General features: G+C 51.5%; 2 protein-coding genes across 6 annotated transcripts; one reads left to right on the top strand and one right to left on the bottom strand.

Annotated features, from left to right (window-relative positions):
• Positions 1–2,530: 2,530 nt before the first annotated feature.
• Positions 2,531–11,625, top strand: SERHL2 (serine hydrolase like 2). 5 transcript variants are annotated; one of them, XM_062624223.1, is made up of 12 exons: positions 2,531–2,636; positions 4,061–4,297; positions 4,369–4,482; positions 5,571–5,612; positions 6,334–6,353; positions 6,555–6,629; positions 7,409–7,518; positions 7,768–7,847; positions 8,197–8,231; positions 8,982–9,058; positions 10,420–10,513; positions 10,816–11,625. In XM_062624223.1, exons 2-12 carry the CDS (start codon positions 4,150–4,152, stop codon positions 10,930–10,932), a joined length of 912 nt encoding a protein of 303 aa, XP_062480207.1. In that variant the 5' UTR covers positions 2,531–2,636; positions 4,061–4,149; the 3' UTR covers positions 10,933–11,625. The 5 variants fall into 5 exon arrangements, with proteins under 5 accessions (XP_062480207.1, XP_062480209.1, XP_062480208.1 ...); XM_062624221.1 differs by lacking the exon at positions 2,531–2,636 and adding an exon at positions 2,856–2,997; XM_062624225.1 differs by lacking the exons at positions 2,531–2,636; positions 8,982–9,058 and adding an exon at positions 2,852–2,997 and having other exon boundaries at positions 10,816–10,946.
• A 789-nt stretch (positions 11,626–12,414) lies between these two features.
• RRP7A (ribosomal RNA processing 7 homolog A) lies at positions 12,415–15,867 on the bottom strand. The gene is made up of 7 exons (XM_062624228.1): positions 15,729–15,867; positions 15,503–15,645; positions 15,168–15,293; positions 14,782–14,905; positions 14,044–14,141; positions 13,445–13,643; positions 12,415–12,965 (listed from the first exon to the last, which is right to left on the bottom strand). Exons 1-7 carry the CDS (start codon positions 15,778–15,780, stop codon positions 12,880–12,882), a joined length of 828 nt encoding a protein of 275 aa, XP_062480212.1. The 5' UTR covers positions 15,781–15,867; the 3' UTR covers positions 12,415–12,879.
• Between the last annotated feature and the right edge of the window lie 1,337 nt (positions 15,868–17,204).

Genomic DNA, 17,204 nt, shown 5'->3' with positions numbered 1-17,204 from the left:
AGAATGTACCATTCCCACATCAGCCCCAGAGGTCATCTCTGTGACTCAAAGCAGAGAACTCAGATACTACTGACTGCTGGAGTGGGGCAGAGGGCCCAAGATGGTGCAGGAGAGAGTCCAAGACCTGTGAGTGGTGATGCGCATACCAGCATTTACAGCAGGATCCCAGGATTACCTCAAACAGGCTTGTGCCCAAAACCTGGTACTGAGTAGAGTTTGGGGCTGCCAGATAAACAACTCTGGTGACCAGCACCAACCTACAAGCTCTGTTGAGAGCTCTCAGCTGTTAATGAGCTTTCTGAGACTACCTGTCAGCGTGTAAACTCAGAGGATGTTGCCTGTGGGTACAAATTCTCTGAGGTGAAGTTCCCTGTGCCACAGGGACATGGAGCAGCCAAAGCCTGGGACTGTGAAGGGGATACCCTGTGCTGTGATGTGCTTGCATGGCTGGCTGGACAATGCCACCACCTTTGATAGGCTCATTCCACTGATCCCCAGAAGTGGGTCTGGCTCAGGAGGATGGGCTGTGAGTCATGTGTCGGGTCTGCACATTGACTCTCTCTCCTTTTCAGATTGCAGTTAAGTGGCAATGGATTTTCCAGGCCATTGCCTGTTGTCTCACCAACGACAGAGGTTTCCTCAAAGGGTCCACATCCCCCCTGCTCCTGACATAGGGTCCTCTTCCTCAAGAGCTATGTCACAGACAGAAGAATCACAAGCCTAGCAGCCACTGCTAACAATTACACTGCTTTCTGGTGACTTGTGAAAAAATCCCAGCAATTCACAGGAAGGCCCTGGCCTACATTAGCAGCAGTGATTGATTATTGAGTGCATTTTACAAATCTGTTCTGCCAAGCTGTCCCTTGCTTTTCACCTTTTGTAATCAGACACACATCTCTGACAGCTCTAGGAAAGATGCTTAGGCAGCACTGAGGCCTCTCTCCCTCTGCATGCCTTCCCACCACTTACGGTCTGCTTTCCTGTTCCTCCTCCAAGGAGGCTAAGAAAAAGCAATCCACTGGATTTTCCAAGCCTATAAGATTCTGATTTCCGTCTAATGGCTCACTTGTAGGGTAGGCTGAGCTCCAGAGCTCTCATTGATTCTCGGTGATGGGTCCTCAAGGTTACCTTTCAACTTCTGGGGTGCAGAGCTATTTTGCCAGGGTAAGATTGAGGCAGGCAGGAGAGGCAGGGCTGTAAGCTTCTACACTGGTTTCTTTCAAGCTTTGCAAGCTGTTCTGAAAATGTATGGTGTAATTTAGAAGACTGATGTGCTGAACTGAGCAGAGAGTTTTCAATTACCAATATAAAAATGACTCCCTAAGAACAGACATTCATTTTGTCTCTCCAACTGCTCCAGCAAGATATCCCACTACTCACAGCATGGTTTGACTTTGCTTCATTTGACAGCAGAGTCCTTGACTGAAGGGGAACAGTTGTGGTCTGTGTTAGGCCTTGCTGACTGACTGCTGGAGGGACTGCATGGCACCAGCAAGCAGTATTCCCAGCCATACTCAGGTATTGACTTTCTTGAACCCTGGTCTAATGAAGAAAATTGTGGAAACCTCCTCAGCTGAGAGGGGTCTGTTTGTGAAGAAGAGGAATACAGCAGCTAAGGAAGGCAGTGCTGTCTGCTGTGTATCTGCCGCAGCTTGGCCCCGCAGTAGTCAGTTCACTGTGATGGGTCACAGCACGGGAGAGTGACTCTTATCCCTGGAGCAACACGATTCCAGCAGGCATTAAGAGTTCAGAAGAGTTTCTCTATCAGAGAGCAATGGAAGTTCAGCACAGGTGTCAAGCACTGAGCCTGTTTGATGTTGCTACAATGCTCCTGGGTCACAGTTAAAACATCTCACACTGCGTTGCTGCAGTACAGGCAGTTTCCATAGTCAGTAACACATCTGCTGGAGGTAGCCAAGGATGCAGCCATACTGCCATGACTGCGACTTCTCATAGGTCCCTGTCGTGCTCAGTAAGTAGGTTGATGGCAACTGCAGACCCCACAGGCATCATTAACTCCTTGTTGTGCTTACTAAGCCTCAACCAAACACAGGGCTTTGGCTACCTCTCACAGCATCTCCCTGCCCTGGGCACCCAAGAGGAGAGCTGGCAGCAGCTGGGTCAGGCCAGAGGCTCCAGGACCAGCTGGAGACTGCCCTGCGTTCACCTGTTCAGTCAGGTAAGAGGTTTCTGGGCCTGGAGGAGGGGGCAGGCTGGGTTGCTGTGACTGGAGCAATAGCTGGGTCAGGAGGAAAACAGCGAGTGATGCTGTGGAGGGTTGAGGGTGTGCCAGGATGTCCCCATGCTGCAGGGCCAAGGGTGGCGAGCGGTGGGGAACCGGGAACCGCTCCCCGCGCAGGGGAGACCGCGCTGTTAGGCCCTCACCCACTGCCCCGTTTCCTCGCAAGACCCCCGGAGCCAGGAGGCTGACGGGGGACAAAGATATCCGCACTCCCACCCGCCTGCCTCCCTCCCTCGGCCCGCGGCGGCCCCGGGCCGGCAGAGCGGCAGGAGGCGGAGGCCTGGGGCGGCCCGGGGAGGCGGGGAGCAGGGCGGTGCAGCCGGGCTGCCCGCCCTGCCGCCGGGCTGTCTCCTCCAGCCACGGCCTTGCTCTGCCGTCCCTGCCGGACAGAGCGGTAGGAGGGGGCCGGGGAGCAGCGTGCGGGTGCGGGGAGCGGGGCCGGGGCGGCCGCCAGCAGCCGCAGCGCTCCGGGGGCTGCTCCGCCCCGAGGCCGGGGCCAGGACCAGGACCAGGACCAGGATCAGGACCAGCTGCCCCAGGGCGCCCTGAGGCGAAGGAGCGGGTGTAGCGGCTCTTCCTGCCCGCCGGAGGGACCCTAGGGCCGCAGCCCCGCTGGGGTCAGGCAGGGCGGGCCTGGGGAGGGCAGTCGGGCTCTGGCAGGAGCCCAGGTTCTCAGGCACGTCTGTGAGGAAGGGGCAGGTCCATGGTCACACCAGGAAGTCAGCCCATGGTTGTCAGGATCAGGCCGGCCAAGGGTGAGACAGCCCCGTGATCGGCAGGCGGGGCCGTGGTCCTGGGAGCTGCACCTTTGCCCCTGGAGACCAGTGCTACTGGGCTGCTCCTGGGCTGAGCTTGAACAGGCTCATGGGCACGAGGGAAGGATGTGGGGGAGTCCCCATGTGTAGCTGACTGAGGCCGTTGGGGACTGTAAGTGGTCTCAGAGTCCTGACAGCAGCTTTATCTCTCAGCCCATCCCCTTTGTCTTCACTGTACAGAGATACGGGCTCAGGAGGGCCTTGCAGTAGAGTGATTTAATTGCTGTCAGGTCTCAGAGGCTATTTAAGGGAATAGAGACCCGAGACAAGTCACTGGGAAGGCAGTATGGCATGAGAGACCTAGGGGTAAGGAGAGTCAGGCTGCTTATGAGGCACCCTGAGGTCAGATGGGCTTGGGGGTGAAGGGGAGATACTCAGACCACCCCTGGCAGATCCCCAGAGGCTGGGTAGTACTGAGGGGTTCACTTAGGAGCCTGGGGTTGGGTAAAGGTCAGATGTTAGCGCTGTAATTGCCAGGCAGATCGGGAGGGATGAGACAAGTTTGAGGTCGAGCAGGTGTCTAGCAGGTTGTGGATTTGTAATCCCATGCCGGGGTGCAGGAGTGTGGCAGCAGTGACCACGGCAGCGCTCTCGGAGGTGCCGACTGGTGGTATGAAAGAGGAGAAGCACAAGGTAAAAGAGGAGTGTAGTACTGGAAGCAGAATCCTTATTCCTGAAATTGTCTTTTTAGTCCAGGACAGGTGCCTGGCTGACTGCAGCTAGCTGGGGGAATTGTGCGTGGTTCCCTCTTGCCAGATCTCCTGTGTCTTCTGTTCAGCTTGCAGCTGCTGCAGAGACAGAGAGGAGGCTTTTTTCCTCCTGTGTAGGGAAAGCTTGTTTCTTCCTAGGAGCATCACTAGTACGTGCTGGGGAGAGGATTCCCCAAACAGACAGGCAGGGATGGCATCTTGGGATGTTGAATGGAGAGCTATAAATCAGCAAGCTGCTAATTAAGACCACAGGAGGCTGGTGAGTTACTAAAGACCTGTATTACTCTTTTCAGAGCTCTGGGCCATTAACAAGATCCCTGGCACCTACTCGGAGCAAGTGGCTCTCTCCAGGGACATACCTTGTGAGCACTCTATTTTGGGCATGTTTTCAGAGGTGAAGTTCCCTGTGCCCTGGGGCCATGTGGCAGCCAAGGCCTGGGGATCTGCAGAGGGACACCCTGTGCTGTGCTTGCATGGCTGGCTGGACAATGCCAACACCTTTGACAAGCTCATTCCACTGCTCCCCAGAGGTAGGTCTGGCTCAGCAGGATGGTTTTTATTGTGTTGCAGGGCTGCATATCTGATACATTCTCCCTTTCAGATTGCTATTATGTGGCAATGGACTTTTCTGGCCACGGCTTGTCATCCCACCGACCTGCAGGCTGTCCCTACCATTTTCTGGATTACGTGAGTGATGTGCGCCGGGTGGCAGCAGGTGGGCAGCTGAAGGGCTCCTTGAGAGGCTGTTTGTGCAGAGGGTGCTACATTGCTCCTTAAGTCAAGCAAGCAGCATTTGCTGCCAGGAGAGGGGTTGGTTGGTTCCCTCTGCTTCTCCCCAGCCTCATATAAGCCTGTGCTTTGTGACCACAGGCTGAATAAGCAGTCCCTTTCTCACTATTTTGTGAGAGGAAGAAACAGTAAGAAGCAAGTGTTTCTATACTAAAAAGCAGTAATAGCAAAGTGGTGAATGCAACTAAATAGTTTTGCCAGACTTGCTTTTTGTAATCAGTCAGTGACCTCTAACCAGTGTTAGGTGTAAGCTGGAGACTCTTCTGGTTCTCCCTGACGGCAGCTGGCTGCTTGCTTTAGTATCATACAAAGAAATCTGTCAGCCAAAGTGTACTGGGCTCCTAATAACTCCTGATTTAACTGTCCACCTCTATGCTGATCTTGTGGGAGGTTGTGGCATGTGCAGTTTTGCATCCCTCTTTCAGTATACAAAGAGCCTCTGGAAATTCTTCAATGATGCCAGAGGGTAAGATATCTTTCACTGAGGTGCATTTCAGATGATGCAGCACTGATGAAGCAGTATTTTCCCATAAGCCCCTTGGGGTTCTCTAAAAATGGACTGGAGCCTGGTGTGCTAAATGATGCAGAGAGCTTTCACTTGGGATAATCATACTTCCCTCAAGACAGCAGATCTGGCTCTGTGTCCTCATGGCTTTTGTGGAATGCCCTGCAGCAGGATGCTCTGTCAAGGTCTCTTTGGCAGATGCTGCCAGTTAGATTCCTTTCCTTCCTGCCAGTCCTGTGTCTGGCAATGAATCGGAATTTGCTGTAGTCTGTTTGCCATATAGAGAGAGATTGAGACCTGCGTGACTTAACTACTAAGGAAATGAGGTGGTGGAAACTCTCTTTCTTTAAAACTGGCCTACTTATCCACCTCATTTCTGGATTAGGAAGCAAATTAAGCAGTGAAAAAGCCCTCCTGTGAGAAGGGGCCTATGTTGGTGGAGAAGCTTCAAGATGCTGCTGCTTTAGTTTCTAATGCAGCTCTGTCTGTTTTTGTCTGTTGCCACTTAGCCTTGCAGTGGAGACGGTTCACCCTGATGGGTCACAGTATGGGTAAGTGGCTCTTGTCCTTGTAAGCTGTGAGATTCGTGGAAATAGGAGTAGGTAATTAACTTACAAGACATACTGCTAGGAGCTGGGTTGGAATATTTATTGTGTCAAATACCAGGTTGCTGCTTGAGGATTCAGAAATCTGTGTCCTTGTTTGAAATGCCTCTGCTTTCAGGACCCTGTAGTACAAACAGTGGTCAGTCTTGCTGTGGGCTTATCTCCTGCCCCAGGAGGGAACAGCAGTGTGCAAAGAGGGGTGATCCGTAGCAGGAGAATTCACAGCAGGCCTTCCTGCCTGGTTCCCCCAAGGCCACAAAGCCTGAGGAGAGCAGGGCCCTTCTTGGTGGTTCATGGAGCTTGCTGAAGGGAACCAGACTCCAGGCTCTACCCCTTTATGCTTGGGTTTTGCCACAATTTGGGTTTTGCTCCACAGGGCTGTGCTGGCTGCAGCTCACAGAGCTTGCACACCATAGTGTGTAACTAGTAACTGCTTCTTGGCCTTTGCTGCCTGAGAGGAAGATGGGTATGGCACAGGACAAGAGTCCAGTTGGCCAATAGCCCTGCTCTTTGCCTGCTACTCTAGCTGGGGCTTTGTTCATTGGTACTACATGCATTCTGCTTCTAAGGCAGCTTCTGCTGTGCGTGAAGGGAGTTTCTGTTACCAGGGGTCGGGTGTGTGTGTGTGTGTCCTGGGTGTAACAGAGGACTTTTCTCTCCTTTGCAGGTGGAGCTGTGGCAGGAATGGTGAGTAAAGCATCCTTTCTTCATGGGATTTGTGATTTCTGCAGCTGGAACAACAAATAGGAGGGAATTGAAGGGACGAACTATGTGGGACTTGGATTACAGGGGAGGAGAGGCCCTTCCCTGACTCTCTCTCCAGTGTAGCAGGAAGAAGACGTCCCTCAACACTCAGCTTTTCCCTCATATTGTTTCATGTCTCCTCAGTTCTGTTTCCTTTATCCTGAGATGGTGGACAAGCTGATCCTGCTGGAAAACCTTGGCTTTCTGCTAGCACCAGAGGTTAGATTTCACATGTACTTCCCCTCACTTTTTAAAATAAAAAATAGATGTTTGGATTTTTTTTTCTTTCTTTCATTTGCTCAGAGAAAGCACTGATGTGACCAGTTCCTGACAGATCACACAAGTCTTGGTGCTCTTCCTTTTGGCAGGCACAGATCTGCTTCTTGTTGCATAGACTGAGGTCCCTGTGGAGGGTGGCCCTTGGGGGACACTTGGTAGTGCTCCACATCCTACAGTCCCTTAGCACTGAAATTCATTTGTCTGTGCCATACCCTTGTACAAAGGGAGCTGGAACCTCTGTCCAAGCAACTGCCAGCTGGCCTTTTGCCAACAGCTTGTTGGTGATCTGGGTAGATCTCTTTTACTGTTCCTGGCAGGATGTAAAGCTACATTCCCAACCTGACCTCATCGCTACCAGATGCTGGGCTTTGGTTGGCAGAAGTGGGACAGAGGCCCAGGATCAAAGAGACAAAAGATAACAGATTTCCCTTGTTCTTTTAGACAGTTGTCCTCAGCTCGAAAGTGAGGCAGGAAGGGGTAGAAAAGATTGCAAGGGTAAAAAGTTAGTTCTTCACAGCAGTGCTTAGCTTTCTGTTCCTGCCTTGCCTTTTAAGTATTGCTGTTCCCTTTCCCCCAGAAACGGACATTTTTAATGTCCGTAACTGGTAGGAATTCTGAGGGATGTTGAAGGGTGAAATTCCCGTTTCTACCCTTTGATAAGGGGTAAAATGATTCAGAAATGGGGGGTTATTTCTGTGCCCTATGTCTCTTTGTTTCAGGACACTGAGGCGTGGCTAGAATCAAAGCGATTGGTGATTGACAGATTACTGAGTCTAGAGGCAAAGCAGCAAACTCCCAGAGCACGGAGCCCTGAAGCAGCATTGCAGAGGTCGGTTCCCATTTGTCCTCTTCATTTGCTGCCTGCCCTCACCTTGGACAGAGTTACAGCTGCGTGAATGTGAAAGGGAAACTGCTTCTGCACTTCCTCTTTCAAGTCCTCCTGGAATCTCACCAAGACCTTTTGCTTCTGCCGCTTCTTCTGCTCTTTTCTGAAGCAGCCTGAGAGCTCGCTGTCACCTTGTCATGCCATTTTCGCTTCGCTTCCTCCCTTTCCCAGCAGCACATGTCTCTCCCTCAGGCTCTTAGAAGCGAACAGACATCTGACAGCAGAGGGTGGGGCAATCCTACTGCAGCGAGGAGCAACTGAGACACCCGCTGGTAAGGGGCTGCGTGGAGGCAGGGCTCATCCCAGTGCTGGGCCAGACCTGGGTGTGGGATGGGAGCAGTGCCAACAGCCATTGTCTTCCACAGGGTACAGGGTGCCCTAACTACAATTCCATGCAGCCTGAATGGGAGCAATTAAGTCTGGAGGCAGAGCTCTCCATTCCCAGCAGCTGGGTTTGGTGCTTGAGTCCTGGAACACCAAAAGAAAAGAAATTAAGAAAGGAGAAATCTGAATTAATCCTCTTGTCTCAAAGAATCTTGGGCAGACCCCAAAGGGGAGGAGAAACAGAGCAGCTCCTGCTCCTGTGAGACATGAAAACCTTCTGTTGTTTTTTCATTCCAGGGCTGGTTTTTAACAGAGACATGAGAGTCCGTACGGTGAGCATTGCTCTTCTGATGTGCCCCCTGCTGCTTCTGAGTTCTGAGCTTATAGAAAACTCAGCTGTAGTGGAGGTCCACTCCCTGCTTCCACTCAGCTGGTGACTTTCTGCATCTCTAATTCCTGCCTCTCTTTTAAATGCTGCTGTTAAAAGAGCCTCAAACATTGACTCAGCTTACAGAGTCACTGGAAAATGTTACTGACTTTTTTTTTCCTAGCAGTTCCTCTGCCCCAGGGCCTCATGGCCACATTTTCCTGCCGTTATAACTCTTCAGGCAGCAGCTGGATGGATGCTTTCTGTCAGCTTGTCAGGTCACCCATGGAAGAGGGGAGAGTGTGGAGCAAAGTCGGCATGTTTGATGTTTTGATAGCTTTGTGCCGCTTTTGAGCAAGCAGGGCCTCCTCTACCTGTGCCATTGCCAGGGTATGAAAGCCAGAGTAGTGTACTGTCTCCTTTTTAGTAAAGGGATTTTTAAAGCTTTTCTCTGGTATGAGATCATTCCCATATGTGCTGCATCCCAGCAGGCAGTGTTGCTGGCAGCCCTGAAATGCAGCTGGACAGAAGGAACCTTTGCAGAGCCAGCTACTCTTGTGCACGGCCTAGCTGCCTGTCATGTCCCAGCATGGAAGCTTTGGGGCCATAGCCACTTCTGCCTTGAGGGCCACTAGTGCAGCAGGGGTCAGGCACACTCCCTGTTCCCAGCTGCTGTCCCTGACCTTTGCTGCTCTCCCTGTGTTTGCACCTGCAGCAGAGTCGAGAGTCCTTCACAGTGGAGCAGTGTGTAAAGCTCCTGCAGAAGATCCAGGACCGTGTGCTCATCATTGTGTGAGTGAGGCACAAGCCAAACCAACCCTTGCTGCCTCCCTGCAGCCCTGGGTGGAGGGAGTAAAGGTTAGAAAGGAGCCCTCAGGTAACCCCTCCTCTGCAGCAGCCACCCAGACCTTTGGGCCAGTTGGCACAACAGCACAGCCTCACATGTGAAGCATTTCAGAGTTCCTTACCACTGCCCCAGGCTGGGCAGGCTCCTGGAGCAGGCAGAGAGCAGCTAGAACATCTTCCTTCTGGCCTAGGCTGTGCTTTCAGGCTGGGTCTCCCTGGTGCAAGGCTGACTGAGGAAATGCCACTCCTGTCATGTCCTCCTGCCTTCACGCTCCCAATCCCATAACTTTCCATCCCTTGGCCCTACAGGAAGGGGCTATCCTGGCAAACCTGTGACACTCCACACTGTTCCTACTTGCTTTCCTCCTGGCCCACCCAGCTCTTCCCCAGGTCACAGCACCCCAGCCTGCCCCCTTCTCCAGACCCAGAAACCTCTTGCCCAAGCAAACAGGTAAAATCAGTCAGCTTCTACCTCCTCCAGCTGGTCCTAGAGCCCCTGGCCAGACCCAGCTCCTGCAAGCTTTCCTCTTGGGTGTCCAGGGCTGGGAGAAAAGCTGTAGGAAGGTAGCCACTGGTTTGCACAGAACCCCACAGCCTTGGTCTGTGTTGTGCCATTAAAAGACTCTTCTCTAGGAAATAAGAGGGAGTGCTAGAAGTTGGGAAATGAAGAGCAGTTTTGGCATCCCTGGTCTGCTGAAATCATAAACTCTTAAGGATATTCCAGCTTATCCAGAAATACAACATCATAGTGAGGACAAGTCCTCTAGGCCATAAAGAGTACATGCCTTTGTGCCTGGGATGTCATCTTGTCCCATCACCTCCAGTGGAGGAGGAGATAGTATGATCGTAACTCTGCAGGAGGTCTAATGCTGGCTTTTCCAGGAGGACTGCCCTGGTACTTCCCTCTCCAAGTGGGGCACACCCAGTTTAAAACAGTAGTGTGGAGGTGAGAAAGGGACAGAGGTGAGATGTAGAGGCTGTATGGAGGGGAAAAGGCAGAAGACATGGTGGGGGTAAGGAATGACGTATTACGAGACAGCACTTGGAGGGGAGCAATATCTAACCAGTCTCCACTCTGATACCACCAGGCAATCACCTAAGGTTTTGAACAGATAGTTTGACAGAAAATAGCTGCCCCTCCGACTGCCATGTATGACCCTCTATCCCTATTTTTTAAAAGCAGCTTAGAAAGAGCAGTTGTCTCTGTCACCTCCCTGTCCTGGGGACAAAAGCTTCTGCCCAAGACAGTAGCAAAGACAAATGGAGACACACTATGTGCTGTACTGAGCCTTGCTGTGGCTTTTCAGAGCACAAGATGGACTCTTGGTACCGTACAAGCTGGACACCAGAAATCACTTTGTGAAAGACCTACGGAAGGCATTTGAGTCTACCCTGAAAGAGGTGGGAGCAAACTTCATCCTTGCATCTCTACTGTATAGGTCCCCAACCTGGGAGCAGCAGCTCACCTTGATGGCCAGCCCCAGTGGGCACCCCCCACTAGGTAATTTGTCCCAAATAGCACAGCCCTCACACTGTGGGGAAGCCAACTTGACCTTTGCTGCCGGAGTCCCAAGTTATTACTGCACTCTAGACCCAGCTTTTCCCTAGTCCAGTCATCCCAGCCCTGTTCTGCCTTCCTCCTGCCCCACAGCTTGTATGAGGGAATGCTTTTCTGGTTCACATCTTGCATCCTTTCTTTCCAGCACATTCAGCTAATAGAGGTACCTGGGAGTCATTTTGTGCACCTGAACAAGCCTGAGGTGGTGTCTGGGATCATCAGCAACTTCCTGACAGCGCAGAACACCAGAGCCAGGCTCTAGGAAGCCCTCACTGCTGCAGCAGGCAAGGAGAACGTGGAGCTAAAAAGCAGGCTCTGGAGGAATTGTCACCATTCTTACCTCACATCCAGCATCAGTTTCATGATACTCTTTCCTAACCTTGGCTCACTGCAGAGTGGAAGCAGGTCTGCCAGGGGCTCCCTGAAGGAAAGCTGAGCAAAGTACCTCAGTTTATCAAAGGCAAAATGAATCCTTCCAGCTCTGAAAGTACAGGAACAGAGGCTCAGAGTGGCCTTTCCCTTGCTTCCTCCCAGCTTGCACCCTGAAATAAAACAAGAATACAGGCAGAGGCATCTTCTGTAGGAGCAGCAGCACCAGCTGTAGCTCAGCAGGAGATGGGTGCCTCATCTTACTTCCTCCCTTAGGATGGTACAACCAGTCTTATCCTAGAATTAGAGCTACTGGGAAAACAGGAAAGTATTCTGCTTTTCTGCTTACTTCTGTGGATGCCTTAGCTCAAAGGACCTTCATGTCTCCCTTTTACTGTGAGACTTGTCAATTTTAAAAAACAGCTTAAATAAGAGCTCACCTGAGCACAGAAGGCCATTTTAATGAACTCCTAGGGAATGAGTCACTAATCCTTTATCTGAAGCAGCAGGGAGAATTACCAATAATGGAAAAGTTGGCAGAGATTATTTCTGTCCTTCTAAATAAAGATTAATTTCCTAATGTTAACCCTGTCTTCTTGACTCTAGAGGAGAATCCTTTCTTCTGGGATGTTTGCCCAAGCAGCTAAAACACTGATCTCGGAAGCAGTGATTTTTACATGCAGTCTGCTTTAGTTGAGGCACAATTGGGATCCATCTGCCTTCTAGTTAAATTGATGCAAAAAGCCAACTGAAGCAAGCAGGCCTGGCAGTCTCCCCATGTAATGGAAACTGCATTGGCAGTGGGTTTTCCAGGGGAGGGTAAATGCATTTTAACCCACCTCAGTGGAAATTCCCAGTATTTCCACCTTACATTCATGGCTACACCCATATGGAGGCTGCAGGGCAATAACGGGCCCTTTCTGATCAAAGTGCACAGGGGTAGGCCATCATTTAAGTCCAAAGCTGCACAAAGGCTCTGCGGGCAGTGCAAAAGCACTGCCCCACGGCTAGATGTGCCTGTTGACATCCTTACCTCCCTCCTGTTGGCTGATGACAGGTTAAGAGAAAACAGGCCATGAAGAGTCTGATTGCCCCCTCCAAAGGCAGGCTGCCAGCTCACCTTGTTCTAGTGACAGTGCTGAACACCAGGAGCTCCCAGAGCCCAGGCTAGACAGGGCTGTAGGGGTCCACTCACAGCCATAAGACTGAGCACCTCAGCACCTGGCTGCAAGGAAAACACTGAGGGAAGGGGGAGGACTCTGTACCAAACCACCTTCCTTGTGACGACAGGTCTGGGAACTTCCCAGATGGGCTTTTCCAAAGGTCACTTCCCTTCATTTCTAACTCGCCCCCAGATAAAATGTGCAAAGGAGCATACAAGCCATGACTTTTATTGCCACCCCAGCATACCAGAAGCTCCAGGTCTCCCCACGCAGACCAAAGGGGAGAGAGGCATCCCCACATTCTGAGAACATAGCAGCAGTTTATTTACAGTTCTTCAGCCATTCTTGCCCCTAAAGAGGCTGTGCTGGGTCAATCCCACCTCTCACCAAGCTAGAAGAGGGCCTTGGGCAGCAGGGAAATACAAGTTGTCACAGGAAAGGCCTCAGCCCCTTGGCCTGAGCACCCTGGGAAGTGATGCCACAGGGCCAAATGATGGCCAGGAGAGCAGAATTCCATTGCAAGAAACTTCTCCTTCAGTGACAGTTGCTGGGATCTCCCATTTCAGATCTAAGGGCAGGGACAATCTGAAGATGCCTCAGTTCCTTGAAATCCTTTGGGATACGGAGTCCATAGGAACCTCTCCAGCCTGGGCACCCAAGGAATAGCTCAGCACAGCTTAGTATGGCCGAAACTTGCGCTGGGCTCGCATCAACGCGATCCTCTGCTTGTCCTCCTCAAATTTCTTCCTCAACTGGGCAATGTCTAAATGAGACAGAAAAAGAACAGGTCACATGGGAGCAGCAGATCTCCCTCCCCAGGGAGCTTCACTTCCACACGCCAGGCAGGGCTCAGTCCTGACACACACTTCCCAGAGCAGGTACTTCTGCGCCTAGGCCAAGTGCCAAGCTGGAAATCCGGAGCTCCTCTCTGGCAGTGCTGTAGCTCCCTCTTGGGGAAGAAAATGCCTAGTGCTCCCTCTGAATTGCTGCTTTTGTGCAGGCTGAAGAGACATCTATTGGAAAGCCAGGATCTGTGCACTCTCCCACGAAATATTGCAGCAGCCCTTTCTAGAAGGGATGGTGGCAAGAGGCCCCAAGAGCTGGCGAGGCTATCTGCACAACCACCCAGCACTGTTCACCTGCAGCTGGATACAAGTGACGGACTCTCCACTGACAGACAAATGACCATGATGCAAGGGACAAGAGCCACAGGGAGGGGGCAGAGGAGGCTCGGACACTCACGTTCTCTCTTGGTCTCACGATGCTGCCAGGCATAGAAGTTGAGCAGCTCTTTGCGGGCCCTTTTCTGTTTCTCCCTCTCCAGCAGGCGCAGGTTGGCCGCCTCTGTCCGGGGCAGACCAGGCTTCCGGCCCCGCCGTGTTACCTTCACCCAGCCCTCCTCATCCGGAACACCCTCCTCCTTGGCTGCTTTGGCTTCTTCCTGTAAAGACAGGAGGGTGGGACAGCTTAGTGCAGATGTACTGACAGCCAGCCTGACGCATGGCTCCCCAACAAAGCTACAGCTCCTGCTTCTGCACAAGATTTGAATGCAGGCATGGAACCAAGAGCAGGCATTCAACTATCAGTCAGAACACTGTACACAAGCCAGGACCCAGTTTATTTGTGGATATGTATTGTAAGACCTGGATGGAAAGGTCAGGTGTTGTGGACCAAACCAGGACCTAACTGCCCACCAGCAACTGGGAGTAAAAAAACCCTGCCGACCAGCATGTTTCCCACCACCCTTTTCACTGAGACCAGGCCACTGAGAGATCTTTCCTCTTCCTTTCCTCTCCCCAAATAAACTGCTTAGCTGGGTCTCCTCCCCAGCCTGGCCTCACCTCTTCTATCTTTTTGTCATAGTCTTGCATGTAGGCATCCACCTCAGCCTTCAGCTCCTCCTGATCCACAATTGAAGCTGCATAGCTGGCGATCCACTCTGAGGAAGAGGGCAGAAGTCAGCTATAGCCTCTGCTAGAATCAAGCCCTGGTCTGATGCCTTTGGGCAGCTCTAGAGAGAATTGCTGTGGAGAAGGAGACGCTCTTCCCATTCTGTTCAGCCTCCCCACACCACAGCTCAACCAACTTGTGGCCCAGGCCACAACCAGAAAGTGATAGGAAGAGCTTGCAACCTTCCTGAGCAGGAGCAGGCTAGCATTAAGTCCAAGAGGTGCAACACTGAGGGCTGCATTCCTGTCAAGTGATCACACCTGAACTGCTGTCACCCTGACACACATCAGGGTGTCAGCACTCAATAACAGGTGCCCATTATTGAGTCAGATTCTGTTTTGAGTGTAAGACACGGAGAGTTTGTATGGATTTATGCAGTATTGAAAAGATGTTGGAAAAAACTGCCCTTCCGTTATACCAAGCAACTCCCTTCTGGTCACAGGACCAGGCTACAACATCCTATACGAGACTGTGAATAATAAAAGCAGGGCAGTGAATCACTCGACACCTTCCAGTTCACTACAAAATGGTGAGAATTAATCTGGGACATGCAGGGTAGGATTCAGGAAGGAATAAGCATAGTTCTTCCCCAGCACTAGCTAGCAGGAAGATAGCCAGGGCTGACTTACTCCTAATGCCGGTTTTCACAGGGTGACTCTCTGCTGAGATCAGCAAGGGACCTTCCTTCGACAGAGCCTTGGCTGCCTGGACGCCAGCTGGTTTCTTGAACACCACATACGCCACTCGAAATCCCTGAAAGCAGAAGATATCTATGCCAGTCAAGATACACCACAGAAACTGGTGACGCTGCAAAGAGCTGCACTACAAACATAATAAAAATCAAACCTCGAGTTGCAGCGGGACAGCAAAAAGAGATAACGCAAACTTCAATAAGTAATCACATCACCCAGCGCCCCCAAATGGTTTCCCGTCTCACGTTTCAAATCGTACCCTCCAGTGCTTGTGATCTTTCCCCATTCTAACCATCAGGATTCCCCTCCCCACCGAGCTTTACCGTTACAGTTTTGCAGTTGAAGAACCTGGAGTTCAGTTTCTCTTTTTTCTCCCCGGGCCCTGGCTTGTCACACATGTCCACAGACTGGACATGCCCGCAGCGGTTGAACAGCCTGGACAGAGAGCCCTTGATAAGGAGAACGAGAGAAAAGAAGCGCTACAGAAAAGCAGAGGCAATTTCTCTCCCCACTCCCTCAAGGCTGCTCGGCATGGCCCGAGCCCCTCAGCCCACCGCCACCCCGACGCACCCCGGGCTCATGAGGCGATGCCCGCAGCCTTCAGTCCCCCCCCACCGGTAAGGCGCCCCCCGCCCCTCCCGAGGCCAGCCCCACTCACCGGGGTGCAGTACGGGGGCACGTTGAGGACGAAGAGGGTGCGATGAGGGGGGTGCGTGGTGCCGGCGCCTTCCCGCAGCTGGTGCTCCTTCACCAACAAATAGTGGGGAGAGCGCTGCCGCTCCCCGAACTTCACCGCCAGAGCTGCGAGCCACGCACCGGTTAAAGACCCCGCTGCCGCCCGGACCCCGCTCCCGCTCCCTCCCTGCTACCCCGGGCCCTCTCACCCGTGTAGCCTGCCGGCGCCTCTCCCACCACACGTTCCACGGCGGCCGCCATCTTAGCTCGGCGGGAAGCGGCGTGGCGCGGGGGCCGCCGGGAGTTGTAGTTCCCCGCGCCGGCGCGGGGCTGCTAATGGCTGCGGAGGGACCCGACCTCGGCGCCGAGGTGGAGTTCAACCAGCAAGTTTCCCCATCCAGAGCATCACCCTCTGCAAGAAAAGCTTGTTACACCCAGCATTTACTGTAACGGTTCTGAAAACGAGGACCTGAACTGCATAAAACAGGCACTGCGCTTAATCATACAGAGGCAAATAAAGGAAACTTAAACACACATAAAAACATTCAAAGATAATTGTAAAAACAACTGTTTTTAAAGACTTGTTAATCAGAAAAAAAGATTAAAAAATTACATTTACAGAGAAACTTGTATTTATGACTGAATGGAAGACAAGACCACTCCAAAAATAAAGATACTGAAGGAAGACAATGTACAATAAAGCAAGCAATTATTCGGACAGTTGGCTCAACCAAATAGCTAAGTTAATGAGAATTATCAGTAAAAACAGTACATGCAAAACCCATGAAAATATACCAAACTTGCAAATTGTGGCATCACTTCACAAGTCATCATGTTTTTGAAAAGGAAAACAGAAAGAAATTCTATTGTCAATTACCTACCACACGTCCTGGCCAAGCATACCAAATTAGTGCCAGCAATCAGTGTTTCGTCTATGAGCTTGTAATCTCCAAGAGGCCAGAAAGGAAGTGAACAAAAATATATCAAGGGGAGATTTAGATTAGACATTAAGAAAAAATTATTTACCATGAGGGTGCTGAGCCGCTGGCACAGGTTGCCCAGAGAAGCTGTGGCTGCCCCATCCCTGGCAGTGCTCAAGGCCAGGCTGGACAGGGCTTGGAGCAACCTGCTCTAGTGGAAGGTGTCCCTGCCCATGGCAGGAGGTTGGAACTGGATGAGCTTTGAGGTCCCTTCCAACCCATACTGTTGGGTTTGATTCTATAATAACCATGCTGCATGAGGGCAAATGTGCCCAGAGGCGAGGTCAGAAGGTGGTAGGTGAGCTCAGTGGAATGCAGCCAGCCAGGAGAAACTGCGGAGCTGCGAGGTCAGCTCCTTGAAGTAGGAATGGCTGGCTACTCTTTATTTCAATGCCTAGCAAAAGAAGGCACACCATGAAGAATTAGAAAACTAAGATAACTTTAGAGAGGACTCGGAACAGAACAGCAATGCACACCAAGACATTGCTGCAAGACAAATTGTGGAGTACTGTTTAAACAATCACTTTGTTCACCAATTATAAAATAAAAACACTCCCATAAGTCACAGAGTTAGAGAACAGAGCAGTTCTTCAAAAGGAGTATGTTAATGTAATAATTTCTGACAGATAATCCAACACAATGCATCATTTTAACAGCAAGTTAGAGAGGAGATCTTGCTATTTGACTTTTGAAATTGATTATGAA

The sequence above is a fragment of the Pezoporus occidentalis genome, unplaced genomic scaffold, assembly GCF_034315485.1.
Source record: "Pezoporus occidentalis ecotype Australia unplaced genomic scaffold, CSIRO_AGI_Poc_V1 ctg263, whole genome shotgun sequence".
Lineage (NCBI taxonomy): Eukaryota > Metazoa > Chordata > Aves > Psittaciformes > Psittacidae > Pezoporus > Pezoporus occidentalis.
The sequence above is the reverse complement of the archived record's forward strand: the minus strand, read 5'-3'. Positions and strand labels throughout refer to the sequence as shown.